Here is a 20,135-nt window from a genome sequence, read left to right on the forward strand (position 1 = left end):
CTGCATTTTCTACCTCACTTCATACGACTTTGCCAGCCTGTCACCTATTCACTGACAAACAACTAGGCAGCCCCTTTTACATCTTTGAGGGTTTAGATCCTCTTTGATAACAGGTTTTAGGCTTGGGAACAGTAAACCATTCTAGCCGGCACAAAGCCAGATAGGTAGTTTCTTCCCCATTGATGGCCCAGCCACCTTTCTTCAAAGATTTTTATATCTTTCATAGTTTCATTTCCTGTGGATTTCTCCCTTAACAGCCTTTTTTGATTTAATTCCTGTCAGTCAAGCAAGTTAATATCAAATAACTTGAGTGGCACATGAGATTTGTAAAAATAATACACACAGTAGCCTCATTCCCCACATTTAGTGAAAAATTTTTTTTACTGCATTTTATTCCTGCTAGCAAATCAAAACCTAACCTAAGAGCTGGAATCTATTCTTTCTTGTTTACCAACATGTTGACAATAATGAGTCTGCATGTGTGTCAATCAAGTTGTAAGTAGAAAACAGTGTAACTGAAGGTGTAAGTTCTCCTACAGAGAGGTCATTATCAGTTAGTTAATGGTAAGCAAGCTTGACTCAAATCCTAGATTCAGTTTACAGAGCTAGCAATCAGGGGAAAAACATACACCTCCACCCCGATATAACGCGACCAGATATAACACGAATTCAGATATAAAGCGGGGGCCGGGGGGGAAGAGGGAGGGGCTGCGCACTCTGGTGGATCAAAGCAAGTTCGATATAACGCAGTTTCACCTATAAAGATTTTTTGGCTCCTGAGGACAGTGTTATATCGGGGTAGAGGTGTATTTAATTTAGAATTTGAAAACATTTGGTACAGAAAGCACTGAAAAACAACTATAAAATTCCAGATTTTCATCTTTAGAGAGGTTTTAGGGAGTAAAAATCACACTGAGAAATAGTGTGTTTTCTGCACAATTTAGTTAGGCATGTCCATTTACTAAAATGTAGTTTAACCTTGCTCCACAAGAAAGTAGCATAAAAATCCACAACAGAAGCGGCAGCAACATCAGGCGCTGATGGGAAATTTTTTCTAATATATAGTCTAGATTGTAGAGCTTCTGGGAAACAGTTTTTGAAATCTGTAAAAAATTGAAATGCGGGGGCGGGGAAATCCCATCACAGACAGGACCAAAAAAAGTCAAAAGACTGAAAAAAGTTCAAAGAGATAAAAATCTGAAAAAAACTAAATGTTTTATTTTGATGTCAACCATTTATTACTAAAAATAAACTATAATGAGCTTAAAATTCCAAATTTGAAAGATTTTGAACCAGAGAACTGGATTTTTTCTTGTTTAAAGTATCAAAATTACTTGTTTTGAAAATATCAAATCTTTTTAAACTTTTTTTTCCTCTAAAAACATTTGTCAAAACCAGGGTCGGCTCCAGGCACCAGCTTGGCAAGCTGGTGCTTGGGGCGGCCACTCTGGACAGGGGTGGCAGGTCCAGCTATTCAGCGGACGGTCCCTCACTCCCACTAGGAGCGAAGGACCTTGCACCGAATTGCTGCCGCAGATCGCAGCTTTTTGTGTGTGTGTGTGGGGGCGGGGGGGCTGCTTGGGGCAGCCAAAACCCTGGAGTCGGCCCTGGTCAAAACTAACCCTCTCTTTCTCACAAAAGTTTTAGTTTTGATGAATCAGTATTTTCCAATTAAAAAAGTGTTTTGTGGAGAAATTCCTGAGAGCTTTACTAGATTGTGGGGTTCAAATTGTGGGTTTTAAACAGGGTTCAAAAAAGAACTAGATAAGTTCAATGGCTATTAGCCAGGATGGGCAGGGATGCAAAACCATGCTCTAAAGTGTCCCTAACCTCTGTTTGCCAAAGCTGGGAATGGGTGACAGGATGGATCACTTGATGATTACCTGTTCTGGTCATTGCCTCTGAAGCACCTGGCATTGGTCATTGTCGGAAGACAGGGAACTGGGCTAGAAGGACCATTAGTCTGATCCAATATGGCAGTTTTTATGTGCCCACTAGGCACAGCCTCAAGACAGTGACAATATGAAGGGACAGCACCACATGGGAAACATCAGGAGGTTTCCAGAATGCAGAGGGAGCATGCCTGTACTACACACCTTAAGGGGAGCAGCCTATTTCTCCAGGTGTGCAAGCCCTGCTTTGCATGTGAGGCAGCAGGAGGTCTGCTTTTGGGCATAAATGTGTTGTCAGGGGATCAGGGATGGAGCAATTCCTGTAGTGCCCTGACTCCCCGTGACTGACATGTATTCGATAGTTTGATGATCACTGTCTATATTTCAGTCTAACACAGATGTTATAATACAACTAAAATTATGATGACCATGAAAGTTCTGAGAATCTAAAGTACATAATAAAACTAAACATTGATGTTTGAGGGTGCACATTATCTACAAATGTTCTAGATTCTCTGTTTTCCCCCCCCCACAGTGTATTTCATGATATGGGTAAGTTGGTACAACATTAAAACCAAGAGAAATATTATGATGAAAACTCATTCATAAAGTTCTATGTGAAGTGAAGCATATTTTCCAGTGTTTTCTGGAATCCTTTTCTGCACTGTTGCCCAGAATTAGAATTAATTCTCCTCTGGATTAAAGATGCATTGGTGGATTAGTCTATCATTGATGACAACAAAAATATATCCTTCCCAAAGGCTTAAAATAAAAGGAGGTCTGTTAACTACAGACATCATTACTGTAACAAAACATGCAGAAAAATATTTATAACAGAATATCATCACTTCTGAAATCAAAAGTAGTTTATGTAACATATCCTGTGTTAAATATTGAATGTCAACCCCAAAATAAAATGTATAATCATATTTAAAAACACAAAGGGCTGATCCCATAAAGAGTTACACATTGAGTAACTTTTCTTAATCTAGCAGTATCATTGATATTACTACACTGCTCAGGTGAGTAACCCTACTCACTTGCTTAAGAGTTTGCAGATTTGGGCCCAGAGCTTGCGCTAGACTTTACAAGACAGCATTTTTTTTCCTATATAAAAAAAATCTAGTTAAACCACCACAGGAATAAGTACTTTGCAAATTAAATTTTAGATTTAAGAAAAGCCAACTAGATCATATCAAATCAGCCTCAAAGTGAAAAAACTATTTTTGCAGATTTAAAATTGTATCATGTTATGCACTTGATCTATATTATCATTCTTCAAGGAAAGATATAGTTTAATAACTTATGTTATTTGTTTTAATTGATATATTTGAATAATATAAAAATGCATTATCTATCTCAGTGGTTCTCAACCAGGGGTATATGTACCCCTGGGCATATACAGAGATCTTCCAGGGGGTACACCAACTCATCTAGATATTTGGCTAGTTTTACAACAAGCTACATAAAATGCACTAGCAAAGTCAGCACAAACTAAAATTGTATACAGACAAAAGCAAGCAATTTTTCAGTAAAAGCGTGGCTCTGACACTTTTGTATTTTTATGTCTGATTTTGAAATTATGTAGTTTATAAGTGAGGTGAAACTTGGGGTATGCAAGACAAATCAGGCTCCTGAAAGGGGTACAGTAGTCTGGAAAGGTTGAGAACTACGGATCTGTAAATTAAGAGCCAGATGCTGCCCCCTTTACACCAAATAGTACGATTCTTCACATGTAGTCCCATCCCAATCAGTCCCACTCAGTAATACACAGCCAATTATAAGACTTTCTGCTGTGAATTTTTGGGAGCATTTAAAGGCAGAAATATATTTGTCCATGGTAATGTCTTCTAAATAATGCCGGTTTATCAGGTATTGAAGCCAAATCCCAAAGTCCTGTTTAAAGGCAAAACTTCCACTGAAACCAATGGGGATTTTCCTCAATAGAGACATCAAGAATATGTTTCCCATTACTTTGTGCAAAAGTGTATTACTGTGTGTGAAAGTTTATTAATTGTTAATATTTAACTTATTTTAAAATAAGTTAGTCACGTAGATTTTTTTCCTCAATAAAAACTTCAGAATGTATTCACTAAGATGTCATACTTAATGTATTTATTAAAAGCCTTCCAAAAACATTAGTGAGACAAGGAAGGTGAGGTAATCTCTTTTATTGGATCAACTTCGGTTAGCAAGAAAGACAAGCTTTGGAGCTATACACAGCTCTTCTTCAGGTCTCATACAAAACTTGACTTCTTAAAAACCTCAAATAAGGGCCAGATATATGTCTTTTAATGCTTTTGTTTTACATATTGCCGCCAGAAAGGATAGGGGATTGAACAGAACAGCTAAATTTAAGCAGCAATTCTTTTAATCTGTATAAATTAATGAGAAATTGTGCTTAGTCTTAAGATTCAACTAACCCAATAAACATCCCAAACTCTAAGGTGTCATTCTTAACACAGACAATAAAATTATTCTTATAGTAAGGTGTAAATAATTAAAAGCCTATATATCACTAGTAGGGAGTTTAGCCAATTTGAACCTCCCAAAATAAATGATCTCCGAAGTGTTTTTTTAGTAAATTCCTCACACACTGCGGTCAGTCCTTTGAACTGGAAGCCATTGTAGGGAGTTTCTAAGCAGACAGCAAAGGGGAATTATTTTTTCAATCAAGTGACAGTATCACGTACAAAAACCTTACAACATTAAAACTGCAAGAATTAACCTCCTCAATAACACCTGGATAGTTGATTGTAAACTTTAACTGAAAAAAAAGGAGGGGGGGGGATTTGGAATATTGTGATATATACACTAACAAAATAGATATAGCTCTTTAAGGCATACTCTAAGAGTTACTTTATAATGGAATATAGATTTAAAGCAGCCTTTAATCATGTTTTCAAGCTACCTTCAGACTAGAGAGACAGTTGTAACGTGATTTTAGGTTTCCGTGCAGTTATTTGTGTGACTATGTGTCTTGAGATTTTACAATTTGTTGATATAGTAACTGAGCTCAGTTCTTTCATCTCACACTAACACCAAAATAGTAATAAAAATACGCCAATAGATACAAGATTAAAAGTATATAAACATCAAAATGTTTGGCAGAAAATGAAAAATTAAGTTAAATGAGTTTAAAGATTTTATTTTCACTCCAGTATGAATCGTTTCAGATTTCTCCCCACCCCCAAGAAAAATAGATTTACGCTGGCGAAACGTTTTCTCCCCCGTTGCGTGTTTAAAAAATAACGACTAACATCTCATTAGGTACAGGGAGCCCCTAAACAACAGCCTAGCGCCTCCAGTCGCAAATTATTTCCCCGCACCTGAACAAACTCCACAGATTGATGCAGCCCATCGCAAGGGAACCGCTGAGCAGGCTTGACCCGAGCAGCAGTAAGAGCCGAGGGGAGGGAAGGGGGCAGGAAATTGGGTGCAAGTGGTAAGACTAAATAAAAGTCAGAGCAGCTGGAAGGTAAGTGACGCGCAAAGGGAGAGGAGCAGGACCTGTCCAGGGTCCTGAAATCACAACTCCGATACCAAACTCATTCATCCAACCGCCGCAGACATTCATTGAACAACCCCCTGCACAGCTGTCTGGCCAACACAAAACCTGATTAAAGGCTTAAATCTTGTCAAAGAGATTTAAAAAAAAAGATTTTCAAAGCCACATCCCGAGTCTGAAGCCTGCATCTCTCCTCGCTCCCTACTCTCGGGGGGGGACGGGACGACACTGCACCTGCTGCACGGCACCACGCAGCCGGCACGAGGGCGGCTGAGAGGGGCAGAAAGCCCCGGGAAGCAGCAGCCTGAGCCTACAACTTCCATGCAGAGAACAGCTGGGAGCGGCCGGGACCGCAGTCCGGGAATAACCCTGCAAGTTCCCAAAGAGACACCAAACGCAGCCCGGTCTCCTGGTAACTGGCGAGCTGCCCCAGCCGACACCAGCACACCAGGGACACCTCCCAGCCAGGGGCTGAGAGCCACCCCGCCCCCCGCTGCCAAGCCGCACCGCCACAACCAGGGGAGAGGGGTGCATGCAATGCCGGACCGACATCCAGCTCTGCCTCTTTCTCCCCGGCAGCCCCCCAGCAGGGATGGGAAGGGGCCACCACGCTCCCGCTGCCCCCGACTCACGCGTGCCGTCGAAGCGAGTGGCGATGGTGTCCAGGAAGGTGTTCTGCGGGGCCAGCAATCCTTTCATCACCGGCATCTTTCCAGCGCGGTGCGAAATTCTCCATCAAACTTTGTCCGGGAGGGCGGCTCGCAAAGAAAGTGCAAAGGGCGGGGGGAGCGCGGGCCGCTGCGACTTCGCCGAACCCGGGAAGCGCCCGTCTCCCCGGCCACACACAGGCTAGCGAGAGAGCTCGGCGCCTCCCCCCTTCCACCAGCTGCCGGAGCTCCCGCCCGCCAGCTGCGCCCGCTAGCAGCCGCCGCGCGCTCCATTCCCCCCCGGATTGGCTGGTGAGAGAGACCTGGGGAGGGGTTTGTATGTGTGGGGGCGGGGGAGGTTCCTTGCACGACGCGGGAGCCGCAGCCGCGTGGGGTGGCGGGCGCGTGGTTCGGGGGTTGTTTGTTTGCACTCAAGGCGCTTTGTTCAGCCCTTCCTCGGAGCCGGGAGCCTCTGGCTGGCGTGTGTGGCGGGCCACCTGGGCAGAAGGGGCGTAGTCCCAGGACAAAAGGTGGGCTGGGGGTAAGGGAGGATGCTAAGGGCAGCTGGGATTGCAAATGACTGGGGTGCACGTTGAGTGTGCGTTCATCTGACAATACTCCACCTTCTAGCGGAAAGGTAACAGCTGAGGCTCCCGCATCCAGCCAGTCACACCCCCTCCACCAGTCATATAGAGAAAGAGAAAGAGAGCTTAAAGAACAAGTTCACCAATAAAATCCAGGCTGTAATGAACCCCAACACAATAGAGCTGTAAAAACCTGTTTCCAGGCGGTTTTTTGGTCTCAATCCTTTTAGTTCTATTGCCTAAATAGAACATAAGACTATAGACTCCATTTCAACCCCAAAAAATCCAGTGTCCCCCCCCCCCTCAAAAAAAAACCCACCGTATTGTTGCAAATACCTAAATCCTCCCACTTTCTGGCTTCCAATTCCAAACTACACCTTAAAAACGTAGACCCTGAATAGCAGTATTGCAAAAACCCAGCATCGGGAGCCTGCCAATTTTTGGCCCAAACCTTCAAATTGTACCATTAAAAGAGAGAATAAGTGTTGCTGCTACTATTCCTCCTAAAAGGTCTGACTCCCTCCCCCATGTACACAGTCTAGTACAGAAAGCTGCAAAAACTCTAATTTGGCAACAGTACCTGCTGGATCCACCTATTTTCTTTGCTGCATCCCTTCTGGTTTTACTGTCTAAACTGAATGGGTATACAGTTTCTCCTACTCCCCTAGAGTAGTCTCAACCCCAATGTATTGTGATATATCAATGTTGCAAAAATGTGTATCCAGAAATTGAATCCAGCTGGGTCCACTGGGACACTGGATCTGAGTTCTGCAGTGCTGTTGCTCACAAGAACATCAGAGCCAGGTGCAGTGGAAATAGATAACCATGGGACTTGGGTGGTGTAGGCAAAAGCTGGCAGGATCCAGATAACTGAGGTTCTATTGAACCAAGATGCATTGGGTGCCTGAATCTCTCTTTCCCCCGATTTGTATGTGAGAGGTGTCTACGTTTCTTCTCTTTTTCTGCAGAAAAGTTGGGGAGATGGGCTAAAAATTGGCAAAACCGGGTTCTGGATTGTCATTTTTGCAGCACTGTTGCACTTAGATGCTTCATGGTGTGAATCACTTTGGACCAACAGGAGACGCTAGACTTGTTCTCCATTTAGGTAGTGCAATTTGTGGGGCTGGATCCAAAAACTGGGAAGATTTGGCAGGGTCTGCCTTTTACCCAGACCCCCCTTCTCCTTTTAATTTGCCTTATTAATCTCTTAATAAGAGAGTGACTTCCTTGTTGCTGTTGCTCACCTCACTTACTGCCTTGTAAGAAATGCATTTTAGTTCCCTATACACTGCATTTTTTAATTATTGTGAAGGGTTTTTTTTTTTTTAAATGTTGTTTCCTTGATTGTATCCTTGTGCCACACTAAATAGTTTGAGCCATAATTTTGTGGGAAATAACTTTGCAAGACAAAGCACAGGATCCTATTTAGAAAAAAGAACAAACATTTAAGATTTTTGTGTATAAATAAATGAAACTATGAGGTCCATAAGATCAGGAGTTTATCCACATTCTAACAGCAGGACAATCTCAAATGAGTTGTATGCATTTTGGGACTACTATAGACCCTAGAGATTGGTTTTGTTTTCCTATATAGTGTTTTTAGATTCTTTTTGACAATCTCCCAACCTGTGATTCAGGAGTTCTGCCTAACCTGAAAAAAAGCAACCCTTTTAACAAGAAAAGGAAAGAAAGTGTGAAGATGCATGTCACAGCACAGAATGACAAGTTTATGTGCTAGAGAGAAAAGGGGAGTGAAGGGAGTGATATTGGCATGCATGAAAGCCACTCCTCTGTTGAGACTAGTGATTTGCTCAGGCTGTGTTGCTGTTTGATTGTTGCCTAGTATTACTCCCCAGAGTAAAGTCATGTCATTTACTGTAGCAGCTGTGGTGGCAAAACATCTCTCTGTTCTTTCAGTCCCCAAAGAGGTTCACCAGGAGGTAAGCAAGGTTAGGTTTTCAAATCCCTGTGCATTAAACAGAGGGTTCTGGCTTTCATTATTTCACAGTGTTTCTCTTGCCTCTTTTATTTTTATTTCTGGCAGTTCCTAATTCTTTGTGGCCTCCCTTCCTTTTGACAATGCAGATAAGATCTGGTTTCTCACTCCCTAAGAGAAGTACCATGGGTGGGGGCACAAAAGGGTCAAATATGTTCTTTGCAGCAGGATTGATGAGGAAGATTCATGGGGTAAGAGGGTGCTGATGCATTGATTTTATTGCACAGCATAAAGCCTGTCCATGACAACCGCACCTTGGCATTGCAAATACAGCAGTATTTTGCAGAGATTACATTAATCCGGCCAATCCTCCTTCTATTGGAAGCCCATGGGAAACACTGGTGGGTCCCAGCTGTGTTGCTGGGGCTCAGCAACAGGGAGCTCCCAGCTTGTTTTTTAAATGGAACATAGCTTTCTTTGATAGGATAACGAGCCTTGTGGATAAGGGTGAAGCGGTGGATGTGGTATACCTAGACTTTAGTAAGGCATTTGATACGGTCTCTCATGATATTCTTATCGATAAACTAGGCAAATACAATTTAGATGGGGCTACTATAAGGTGGGTGCATAACTGGCTGGATAACCGTACTCAGAGAGTTGTTATTAATGGTTCCCAATCCTGCTGGAAAGGCATAACGAGTGGGGTACCGCAGGGGTCTGTTTTGGGACCGGCGCTGTTCCCTCCCGTTGTACAAGGCGCTGGTGAGACCTCACTTGGAGTACTGTGTGCAGTTCTGGTCTCCCATGTTTAAAAAAGATGAACTCAAACTGGAACGGGTGCAGAGAAGGGCCACTAGGATGATCAGAGGAATGGAAAACCTGTCGTATGAAAAGAGACTAGAGGAGCTTGGGTTGTTTAGTCTGACAAAGCGAAGGCTGAGGGGGGATATGATTGCTATCTTTAAATATATTAGAGGGATTAATACAAGGGAGGGAGAAGAATTATTCCAGCTTAGTACTAATGTGGATACGAGAACGAATGGATATAAACTGGCCGTGGGGAAGTTCAGGCTTGAAATTAGACGAAGGTTTTTGACCGTCAGAGGGGTGAAATATTGGAACGGCCTTCCGAGGGAAACGGTGGGGGCGACGGACCTGTCTGGTTTTAAGATTAAGTTAGATAAATTTATGGAGGGAATGGTTTAATGGTAAAACATAGTAGTCAAGGAAAACCAAACAATGGTAGGTAAATCGTATAATGGCTGACAGGGGTCAGGCTGGTGACTCTTGCCTATATGCTCGGGGTCTGACTGATCGCCATTTTTGGGGTCGGGAAGGAATTTTCCTCCAGGGCAGATTGGCCGAGCCTCTGGAGGTTTTTCGCCTTCCTCCGCAGCATGGGGCAGGGATCTCTAGCAGGAGGGTCTCTGCCGATTGAAGTCACCTAAAACAGGATTGGGGACTTCAACAGCAGAGTCCAGGGAAGGGGTAGGGACGGTTTTATGGCCTGCAGCATGCAGGGGGTCAGACTAGATGATCATAATGGTCCCTTCTGACCTTAAAGTCTATGAGATATCTTCATCAACGACTTAGATATTGGCATAGAAAGTACGCTTATTAAGTTTGCGGATGATACCAAACTGGGAGGGATTGCAACTGCTTTGGAGGACAGGGTCATAATTCAAAATGACCTGGACAAATTGGAGAAATGGGCTGAGGTAAACAGGATGAAGTTTAACAAAGACAAATGCAAAGTGCTCCACCTAGGAAGGAAAAATCAGTTTCACACATACAGAATGGGAAGAGACTGTCTAGGGAGGAGTACGGCAGAAAGGGATCTAGGGGTTATAGTGGACCACAAGCTAAATATGAGTCAACAGTGTGATGCTGTTGCAAAAAAAACAAACATGATTCTGGGATGTATTAACAGGTGTGTTGTGAGCAAGACACGAGAAGTCATTCTTCCGCTCTACTCTGCTCTGGTTAGGCCTCAGCTGGAGTATTGTGTCCAGTTCTGGGCACCGCATTTTAAAATAGATATGGAGAAATTGGAGCGGGTCCAGAGAGGAGCAACAAGAATGATTAAAGGTCTTGAGAACATGACCTATGAAGGAAGGCTGAAAGAATTGGGTTTGTTTAGTTTGGAAAAGAGAAGACTGAGAGGGGACATGATAGCAGTTTTCAGGTATTATATGTCATAAGGAGGAGGGAGGTATGTCATAAGGAGGAGGGAGAAAACTTGTTCACCTTAGCCTCTAAGGATAGAACCAGAAGCAATGGGTTTAAACTGCAGCAAGGGAAGTCTAGGTTGGACATTAGGAAAAAGTTCCTAACTGTCAGGGTGGTTAAACACTGGAATAAATTGCCTAGGGAGGTTGTGGAATCTCCATCTCTGGAGATATTTAAGAGTAGGTTAGATAAATGTCTATCAGGGATGGTCTAGACAGTATTTGGTCCTGCCATGCGGGCAGGGGACTGGACTCGATGACCTCTCGAGGTCCCTTCCAGTCCTAGAATCTATGAATCTACGGGAGTAGAGACACTCTCTGTCCTACAGTTACCTGCTGTCACCTTAAAAGCCTTCAACATCCTGATGAATCATTAGCTACAATAGTTGATTGACTAAACTTCAGATGGATGGTAGATTAGTATAGATTCTCATTCACACCAGGCACGAGCAGGGTACTTTAGTATTAAAAACTATGCAAACTGAAAATTTGAGCCATTGTTACTTCCCTGTGTCAAAATTGTTTCTTTGGCCCCTCAGATGAAAGTATCCAAGGTCTCCTAGACTAGGCCTATATACTCCACTTAAGTAGGTGTTACACTATAAGTAACATTTCATTTCTCTTAATCACTGAATATTGTCTCCCAAGTTGGGTGCAGATCTCAGTCCAAACTAGATTTCACATACTCATCATGGGCAGCAGAAAGGCCCCTTTGCTAAAGTAGAAGTAAATCTGTGGCCCTTGCAATTTGCAAAATAGTTCACATCAAGTTGCCTCTGTAAGAGGCAAGATTCAGTCTGTGACTTTCTCCCTCCATCTGCCCCAAACTCCTATATCATGCAAATCAGGGTACAGTGGAGAAGGAGGGGTGTCAGGAGAGAGAATAAGTAATTTGTCCACAACTCATGTGTGTGTTTGTGGAGGGAGTTAGAATATAATGGATGGAAGTTTCCTACATTTTGCACCAGCCAGCACCGTGACAGACAGATGTCCTGATTATCTAGAAAAGTCAAGTTGTCATAATTAGAGAACTCTGCCAGCTTATAGTATCTCATATGGTATTTCACATCACATGGCACTGCAGCAGTAAACACTGTGCTAGTTTTGGGGTCTCCGTGACCTGTGGGGCCTGGGCAACTGTAGGTTTCACAGCATCTTCTGGACCAGCCCCATTCAGTGAAGGGTAGCAGAGCTTCCTAAAGAATCCACAATGATTGCCTAATGAAAACAAGGGTAAAAGGTAAAAAACAAATCCTGTCATTGAAAAGCCTAACCAAGGCACTTTTTAAAAAAAAAATCTATATTGACATGAAAATACAGACGTTACTAACACCTGCCAGGCAACCTCTCCTGCATGCTTCAAACATTAATTCATTTCTGGTGAAAGGTGAAGGACTGAGTGTCATAGTGACTGAAGTCCCTCTAGCAACTAGCTAGAGGAATAGCATTGGCAGTTGCAATGCAAACTGCATCATCTATGTGCCTTTGCCCTGTTTTAGAGAGAGTAGATATGAGGGAGAGAGAATATTTCATCTTTAATATCATTCATTCTTTGGCCTCTCAGTTGAAATTGACAAAGGTCTCCTGGATGATGAGTCCTTCAGGGCAGAGGACGGGGAATATAGGCAGATAGTGTATCACACTTCATGCTTGAACAGTGCATAACATATTGTGGATGCTACCATGATATAAATAGTAGTATACCAGTAATAAAAATAGTGCCAATTATGACCATGACTTTTGTATTGTGGACAACTAGGAACTGGACTTAGACCACAAACTCATTTCATATGCCTCAGAACAACCATTAGAACTTGCAGTTACTACTAGAGCTGATCAAATAGTTAAAAAGGTAGATACACATGAAAAATAGTCATTGAACTACTAGAGGGTAGTGGGACACAGGAAAGAACAGGTAAGAGGTGGAAATGCATTAGTGCTGGCACTGGCATTCTATTTTGCACGTTGGGCTGAAATCAACTGAGACTGATTCCACAACCCTTTACTAAAAAGAGTCATCCCAATGAAGTCAATCTGATACTTACATCAGAGTTTTAAATGCAAAAAGTTTCAAAAGGATAGGAAAGCAGTAAGTATGGAATAGCTCAAATGAGATAAATTAGCAGCTTGAAACAGTAGTGTGCTGAGAACAGGAAGGTCAAGAAAGCAAAGAATAAGGGTATGTCTATACTGCAGCTATGAGGTGCGATTCCCAGCATAGGTAGACAGACTCACACTAGATCTGGTTGAGCTAGCATGCTAAAAATATCAGTGTGGACATTGTGGCTAGTAGCCAAGTTCAAGCCCCCTCCTCCCCCAAGGTCCAAGCTCAGGCAACTAGCATGAGGCACAACCCATGTCACATATCAAGCTAGCACACCGTTATTTTTAGTGTGCTAGCTTGAGCAGAGCTAGCACAAGTCTGTTTACCCGCACTGGGAATCACATGTCCCAGTTGCAGTGTGGACATGCCCCTAAGAGGCCTAGAGTATTTAAAAGGGAGTTGAATGTGATGGGCAGACAAATGAAAGTCTGCTGTCAGGTCCTGGAGAATTACCTCTTTTGCTTTAGTTAATACAGAAACCTTTGGGTTTTTTGCACATACTAGGTATTCAAATATTTACCCTCTTTTTGGGTTTACTTTCCTGGTATATGAACAGACAAAATCCAAAAGAAAGTATTTATATCTTATTCTTATCCATCAGCAAATTCACTTTACATTTTGTTATATTAAATTTAAAGTTGAGTAGTAAATATCCTTAGATGCTGATTTTACAAGATCATTCACTTATATTGCTATCAAAGATAGCAAAATAAGAGTAACTTGGAGAGTTGATTTTCATTTCTGTTTATATACTTATATCACTATTTTTGGTAAACACTTCATTCCATTCCTTTCTCTCTTCATTTATATTAGTGCAGTTGAGCATTTTACTGAGTTCATAATGTAAGCAGATACTTAAAGAAAGACTACACCAAAAATAATATACTGGGGTCTAATAGGATTGCTATAGTTTAGGTTCATCAGAGTCTCACCACGGTAAACCCATGTTAATCAGGCATTTACAATTTAGACTACAAGTATAATTCCAGCAAGCAAAGTTTGTTGCTTTAGATCAGTGGTTTTCTGTACTCTGGAGACCTCTGAGAGTCCGCAGTCTATAAGCTGGTCTATACTGCCACAGTAAATCAATCTAAGTTACACTACTTCAGTTACGTGAATAACATAACTGAAGTCGACGTAGCTAGATCCACTTACCGTGGCGTCTACACTGTGTAGGATTGATAGGAGATGCTCTCCCGCTGACTTCCCTTACTCTTCTCGGGGAGATGGAGTACACAAATCGATGGGAGAGCGCTCTCCCATCAATTTAGCATGTTTTCACCAGACCCAATAAATCGACACCTGCTGCATCGATTGCAGCAGTGCGGTTCTACCGGAAAGTGTAGACGTGGCCTATGTCTAAGGGGTCTGCAAAAGATTGATATTACCATAGAACAGTGGTTTTCAACCTGTGGTCTGCAGGCATCTGGGGGTCACCAGACTATGTCTAAGATTTCCAAAGGGGTCAGCACCTCCTTTTGCAAATTTTTAGTGGTCCACAGATGAAAAAATATTGAAAACCACTGCTTTAGATTGTTCAATATACAAAATGTAAGCTTAGAGATAAGGTCCCAAATATTCACTAATTTAATACAAGTGTTATATTTAATGCATTACATACTTTTCTATTAAGCAACACTGATTACCCAGAAACAGGGGTATGGTGAGCAAGTCTTGCACAAGACTGGTATGAAGGAGCAGAGGGATGCATGAGGTAGATCACCATACCCAGGAACAGTAATCTGGCTGTGCAGCTGCTCTGGTCCCTGAGTACGTTAGGGCCAAGGAAACCTTCCTTATGTTTGATCAGACTTTCACAAGATCAAAACAATTTTACAGGGACATTGCTCATTCCTTCAGGTCTGGACCCACAGAAAATAACCCATGCTGGATATGAACCATATTTCCTTCTCAAATTCCTTGAAGAATATTGTGAATCATTATGAATCATCTTGCAGTGTAACAATTTAGGAGCTGCTTTCTGCTTTCACAGCACAAACATTTGACCCTACCTACTGCTGCAACCATGCAACTGAAAATAATTAACAAAAAATATCTAATTACTGATCCAAAAGGTCTACCTACGACATCCTTTTGTGCTTGAATTTTCCACCTGCTTACTTGTTTGCTAACATGGGCCCCCCCAAGGGGAGAGAGAGCACTAGGTAAGAGTCTAAAAATATTAGAAAAGGCCAAGGAAGTGGCAACCCGCCATTCATCTGCCGTGAAATAGCTAATGTAATCTGAAATAGTGCCTGTTAGGAATATTACTGTATCACAGTGCAGCACTAAGCACACCTCTGTGACCACTGCTCTTTACCACTCTGAGCTTTTTTCTTTTTAATTAAATATGTCAACAATAGAACATGTATAATAATAAAGCTGCATACTTTGCATTTCATCCATCTGATCAGCTTGCAATTAAACGTCTGTCAAATGAGGGACAATCTGGGCCAAAGTTTATCTAGATTTATATCCCATGTAAACCACATTTTGAAAACTGGTGCAGAATTAGATCCACGAAGTTCCTTTACTGGTGTAAATCAGTGTAGCTCCAGTGAAGTTAAAGGAGTTATGCCAATTTACACAAGCTGAAGATTTGGCCTGGGTAGTTTAAAGAACACCCTGTTCAGGAGCATATTTAATAATGGGGAATTTACACATCCTTGTTAGAAGCTGAGCTGGTAACACTAAGATTGCCCAACAATTCCCACTATAAGAATGGGGGAAATAGGTGGAAGAGTCCGAGCCCCTGAGAGCACACTCCCATCCACAGCTTTGAATAGAACCCAAGATTCCAGAGTTCCACCATTCCTCTGCTGTCAGCTGAAAGGCATGTCACACAACACCTACATGTTTTATGGTGGCATACAACAAGATAGCACTGACATGGAGGATCTTGTTGCATTCCACACAGCTAAAAATATGCCATGCTTTCTGTTCAATAAATGCTAGAAGTCTTCCCACTGCTTTTCTTTTAATACAGGGATCGGCAACCTATGGCACGCGTGCCAAAGACGGTACGCGAGCTGATTTTTAATGGTATGCTGCTGCCTACCGGAGTCCCGCTCAGCCTGCTGCTGAACCCCGGCAGTGGGCTGAGCCGGACCCCGGCAGACAGCAGCGTGCCATTAAAAATCCTGCCCGACCCAGCCCTCTCTTCTCCACCCCCCGGCTACCGCTCTGTCTGGCAAGAGCAGGGGACAGAAGCAAGCTTGCTCCTGCCGTCTGCTGCTGTACAGTAGGCTCCGCCGGCAGCCAAGCTTCCCCCTCCCCCGCCTCTTCCCCCAGCGTGCTGCAGGGAGCCTCGCCTCCTCTCCCTCTCTGCCGCCGATGGCCCTTGCGAGGGAGGGAAGAAGAGCAGCTCCAGCGCCCTCACTGCTCAGACTGGTAAGGAGGCAGGGAAGGGAGGCAGGAGTGGGGCCTTGGGGAATGGGACAGGAGCGGGGCATATCCCTCCAGCCCCCTGCCGTGAGCCGCTCAGAGCAGGGGGCTGGGAGCACCCCCCTGATCCCAGCCCACCCACCCCCAGCCCTCTGCCCTGACCCCTGCACCCCCTTGCACCTCAGCCCCCTGCAACCCCCCCAGAACCCCATCCCTGACTCCTGCACCCTCCACACATACCCAGCCCCCCCACACCCCATGCCCTGACTCCTGCACCCCCTCACATGCCCCCAGCCCTCTGCCCTGACTCCTGCACCCTCCACACATACCCAGCCCCCCCCCACTCCATGCCCTGACCCTTGCAACCCCACATCCCCACCCACCCCCACCCTGAGTACCAGGTTGGCAGCAGGCTGAGCGGGGCCGGCAGCTGGGACCCCAGCTGGCAAGGGGCCGGCAGCCAGAACCCCAGACTGGCAGCGGGCTGAGCTGCTTGGCCCGCTGATGGTCTGGGGTGCCGGCCCCGCTCAGCCCGCCGCCGGTCTGGGGTTCTGGCTGCCGGCCCCTTGCCAGCTGGGGTTCTGGCTGCTGGCCCCTTGCCAGCTGGGGTCCCAGCTGCCGGCCCCGCTCAGCCCGCTGCCAACCTGGGGTTCTGTCTGCTGGCCCCTTGCCAGCCGTGGTTCTGGCTGCAGGCCCCGCTCAGCCCGCAGCCGGCCTAGGTGAACGGAACCCCAGGCTGGCAGCGGGCTGAGCAGGCTGGTGGCTTAAGATCAGCATTTTAATTTAATTTTAAATGAAGCTTCTTAAACATTTTGAAAACCTTGTTTACTTTACATACAACAGTAGTTTAGTTATATTATATATAGACTTAGAGAGAGAGACCTTCTAAAAACATTAAAATGTATTACCAGCACGCAAAACCTTAAATTAGAGTGAATAAATGAAGACTCGGCACACCACCTCTGAAAGGTTGCCAATCCCTGTTCTAATACCTAGTGAACATAAACATGACTATCCAGAGTCTCCATCACCAAAGTATCCTGCATGTTGTCTTATTTGTGCTATATTTTTAATATATTATTTGGGATCAAGGAATAATCTTTTACAGTTATCTGCTGGAATCCTGAAATTTCAGCAAAAAGGAAACAAAATCTGCTTAAAAATGCCGTTCCAAATAAGGAAGATTATTATGCGCTAGTTCTGCCACCCTCTCTCTGGAAGTTGTTCCATTAAAAAGAAGAAGGTTACTTACAGAGAAAGGTACAACTCAGTGGGAGTAGGGGAGCAGAATCTTCCACTGTGACTTCAGGTAGTGACATCAAGCATAGTCCGTATTTAACAGACACACTAAAACACTTTGAACAAAGACAGCACACTTAAGCATCCCCTTAGATACAGGATTAGCTGTTAAGCCCTAAACATGTGTTTCTGAAGCGCAGATCTGTAAAACTGTCCCTCCCACAGCCAGATCCATAGGAATTTGTTAGAAATTGTGCTGCCCTGCTTGTACGCAGAGATTCACTGAACATGGGGAAGTAAGCATGAAAACTTCCCTGACCACAGGATTTAACCCTTAGGTGTGATCACTTTCTAAACACCAGCCTTAGAATCGTAGTTCATAACATAGTCCACCTGAGACTATTTTTGAGTGATTCAGTTGGCTACATGATAGCAAATACTAGGACTAATTATTTGTTCTTTTTTCTAATATTTTTAGCATACAATGGATACGGGGTCTGATTCTGTATCAGGTATACCAGTTTGACACCAATGTAACTCAGATGAATTTGGTGGAATTACTCCTGATTTCCACTGGTGTAAGAAAGAGCAGAATAAGGCCCACTTATCAGTATTTCTGGTGTGAAAAGTGTACTAACTATAGGGAATATCTATAATACTATGGTAACGCTAATTTGTTTTAACATTTTAATGGCCATTCTTGTACTCATCAAGAGAACACTAAAGATTTCCCAGACTGATTCTAATAAGCTGAGGCATGTCAGTTACTGCAGGCTATATGATGGGGAGAAAGCTATAAAAAAAGATTAGTCTTCCACTGTGATGCCATCTTCAACATAGTTTGCAATGTGATCACTTCTTTGGCGGTCTCATTAAGAGAAACCCAGGATAATATTAGTGATGTTTATTACTTCTGCTATTTTAGATTTTGTTTTATTTGTAAATGTGAAATTTAGTTCTCATATTAAAATATGAGATTAGCAACTGAACCTATGAAAGCTCTGTAATGTGTTTCAGTCTTGCCTGGTTACATACAGATCTATTTACTGGTTATGAAAGAAATGGAGCTGAAATGTAATAAGGTTATGACTCTGGTAGGAATTGCTATGGGTTAATCTATGAATAGTGATATGCAATAATAGGATGCACATTATACATGATCAGGTCAGTGAAGGGTAGTTATTCTATTCTGGGTTATAATATTTTCCAGTGTGAATGCACTGATCTCACTTGTATGGGGGTTAGTGGATGTTTTTTATATGCCTATAGTGCTTGATTTCAATGGGAACTATACAGGAAAGCTTCCCAGATAAGAATACGTAGGTACACATTAGAAAGACAATAGGGGCCAGCTGTTAGATTAAAAGTTTCTGTATCATGTCTCCAACAAGCTGTAAACCTTGTTTTGCAAGGTGGGGAACTAGAAAGCAAAAGAAGACTAAAGAGTTAAAAAGATTCTTGGAGAGGGAGAATAGCAAGGCGTTCACCTGTGAGCCAGCTGTCTAGGCAGAGAAGCTGGCACAGTCTGGCACTGTGGAGGAATCTGAAAGAATTGGTCCTCCCACATCCAGGGAATGGTAAGCCGTAGGGAAGAATACATATAGATACAGTACGTTCTATTGGCTTTGAGATACACTTTCTCTAAAATGCTTTTGTTCTAAATAAACAATACTTTACTTTAAGGAAGCTGTTTGATCACTAATTACCACTGTCATTGTCTTGGAAGGAACAGAAATGCAGGGTTTGAGCCCAAGTCACTCATGCAAAGGTAATCATAGGTAAGACACCTGGAACTGCCAACCAGTACCTGGATGGAAAGTGAGGGACTCCTGTGATAGCCTGAGACCTAGAAGGGGTTCACTTGGGGAGACCAAGAGGGGTCATAGGTGCAGTCCACCCAAAGCAGTAACACTGGCAATTCCATTTATATTTTCTAATGTATTTTCTTCTCTTTATATTCATGAACAGTAGAGATACGGAAATGAGTCTTGTCCCATGAAGCATGTATGTCTCAGTAGGCATGTCATATGATTAACAAAACTGAATAGGCCATTTCTCTCTATCGCAAGAAAACCACTAGCAACAACATAATCACATTTTAAAATATGTAACTATTGTAGTAAAACCTGTGTAGACCCTAATTGAGGAGATGGTTTGCCAGAGAGGCACAACTAAGAGTAAGAAGATGTTGAACCAGATCCATACCTGGTGAAAATTGGCGTAGCTCCATTTACATCAATGGAGCTATGCTGATTTATGCCAGCTGAGGCTTTTCAGATAGTATAAATTTTTCATCTTTTATTAAAGATTTACATCTTACTGAAGGAAGTTCCTAACATAAAATTGAGCTTGTTTCCATTATACATTTGTAATCAATGTCTTTAGTTTCACTCACATTGTGTAAATAAATTGTTTGCCTACTGTAACTAAGTCTGTGAATGCTAGCTCTTGAAGCATTTTTGTTTCAAAAACATTGTTGTCATTATTATTCTCAGTAGTCAAACACAATTTACATCTCACTAACTTAATTGTACATGCTTTAAAAGGTATAATGAAGCCTTTGATCATTGACAAACTGGACTGTATGTGTGCTGATCACCAAATTTAAAACTA

General features: G+C 42.9%; 1 protein-coding gene across 1 annotated transcript in view; it reads right to left on the reverse strand.

Moving 5' to 3' along the window:
* KCNH8 (potassium voltage-gated channel subfamily H member 8) overlaps positions 1-6,108 on the reverse strand; it is a 355,081-nt gene extending 348,973 nt beyond the window's left edge. The window contains exon 1 of the mRNA XM_054020303.1: positions 6,033-6,108. Within this exon, the coding sequence (XP_053876278.1) occupies positions 6,033-6,108 (76 nt within the window). The remainder of the gene's footprint in view (positions 1-6,032) is intronic.
* Positions 6,109-20,135: the final 14,027 nt, after the last annotated feature.

This window comes from Malaclemys terrapin, chromosome 2 (genome assembly GCF_027887155.1).
Source record: "Malaclemys terrapin pileata isolate rMalTer1 chromosome 2, rMalTer1.hap1, whole genome shotgun sequence".
In the NCBI taxonomy this organism is placed as follows: Eukaryota; Metazoa; Chordata; order Testudines; family Emydidae; genus Malaclemys; species Malaclemys terrapin.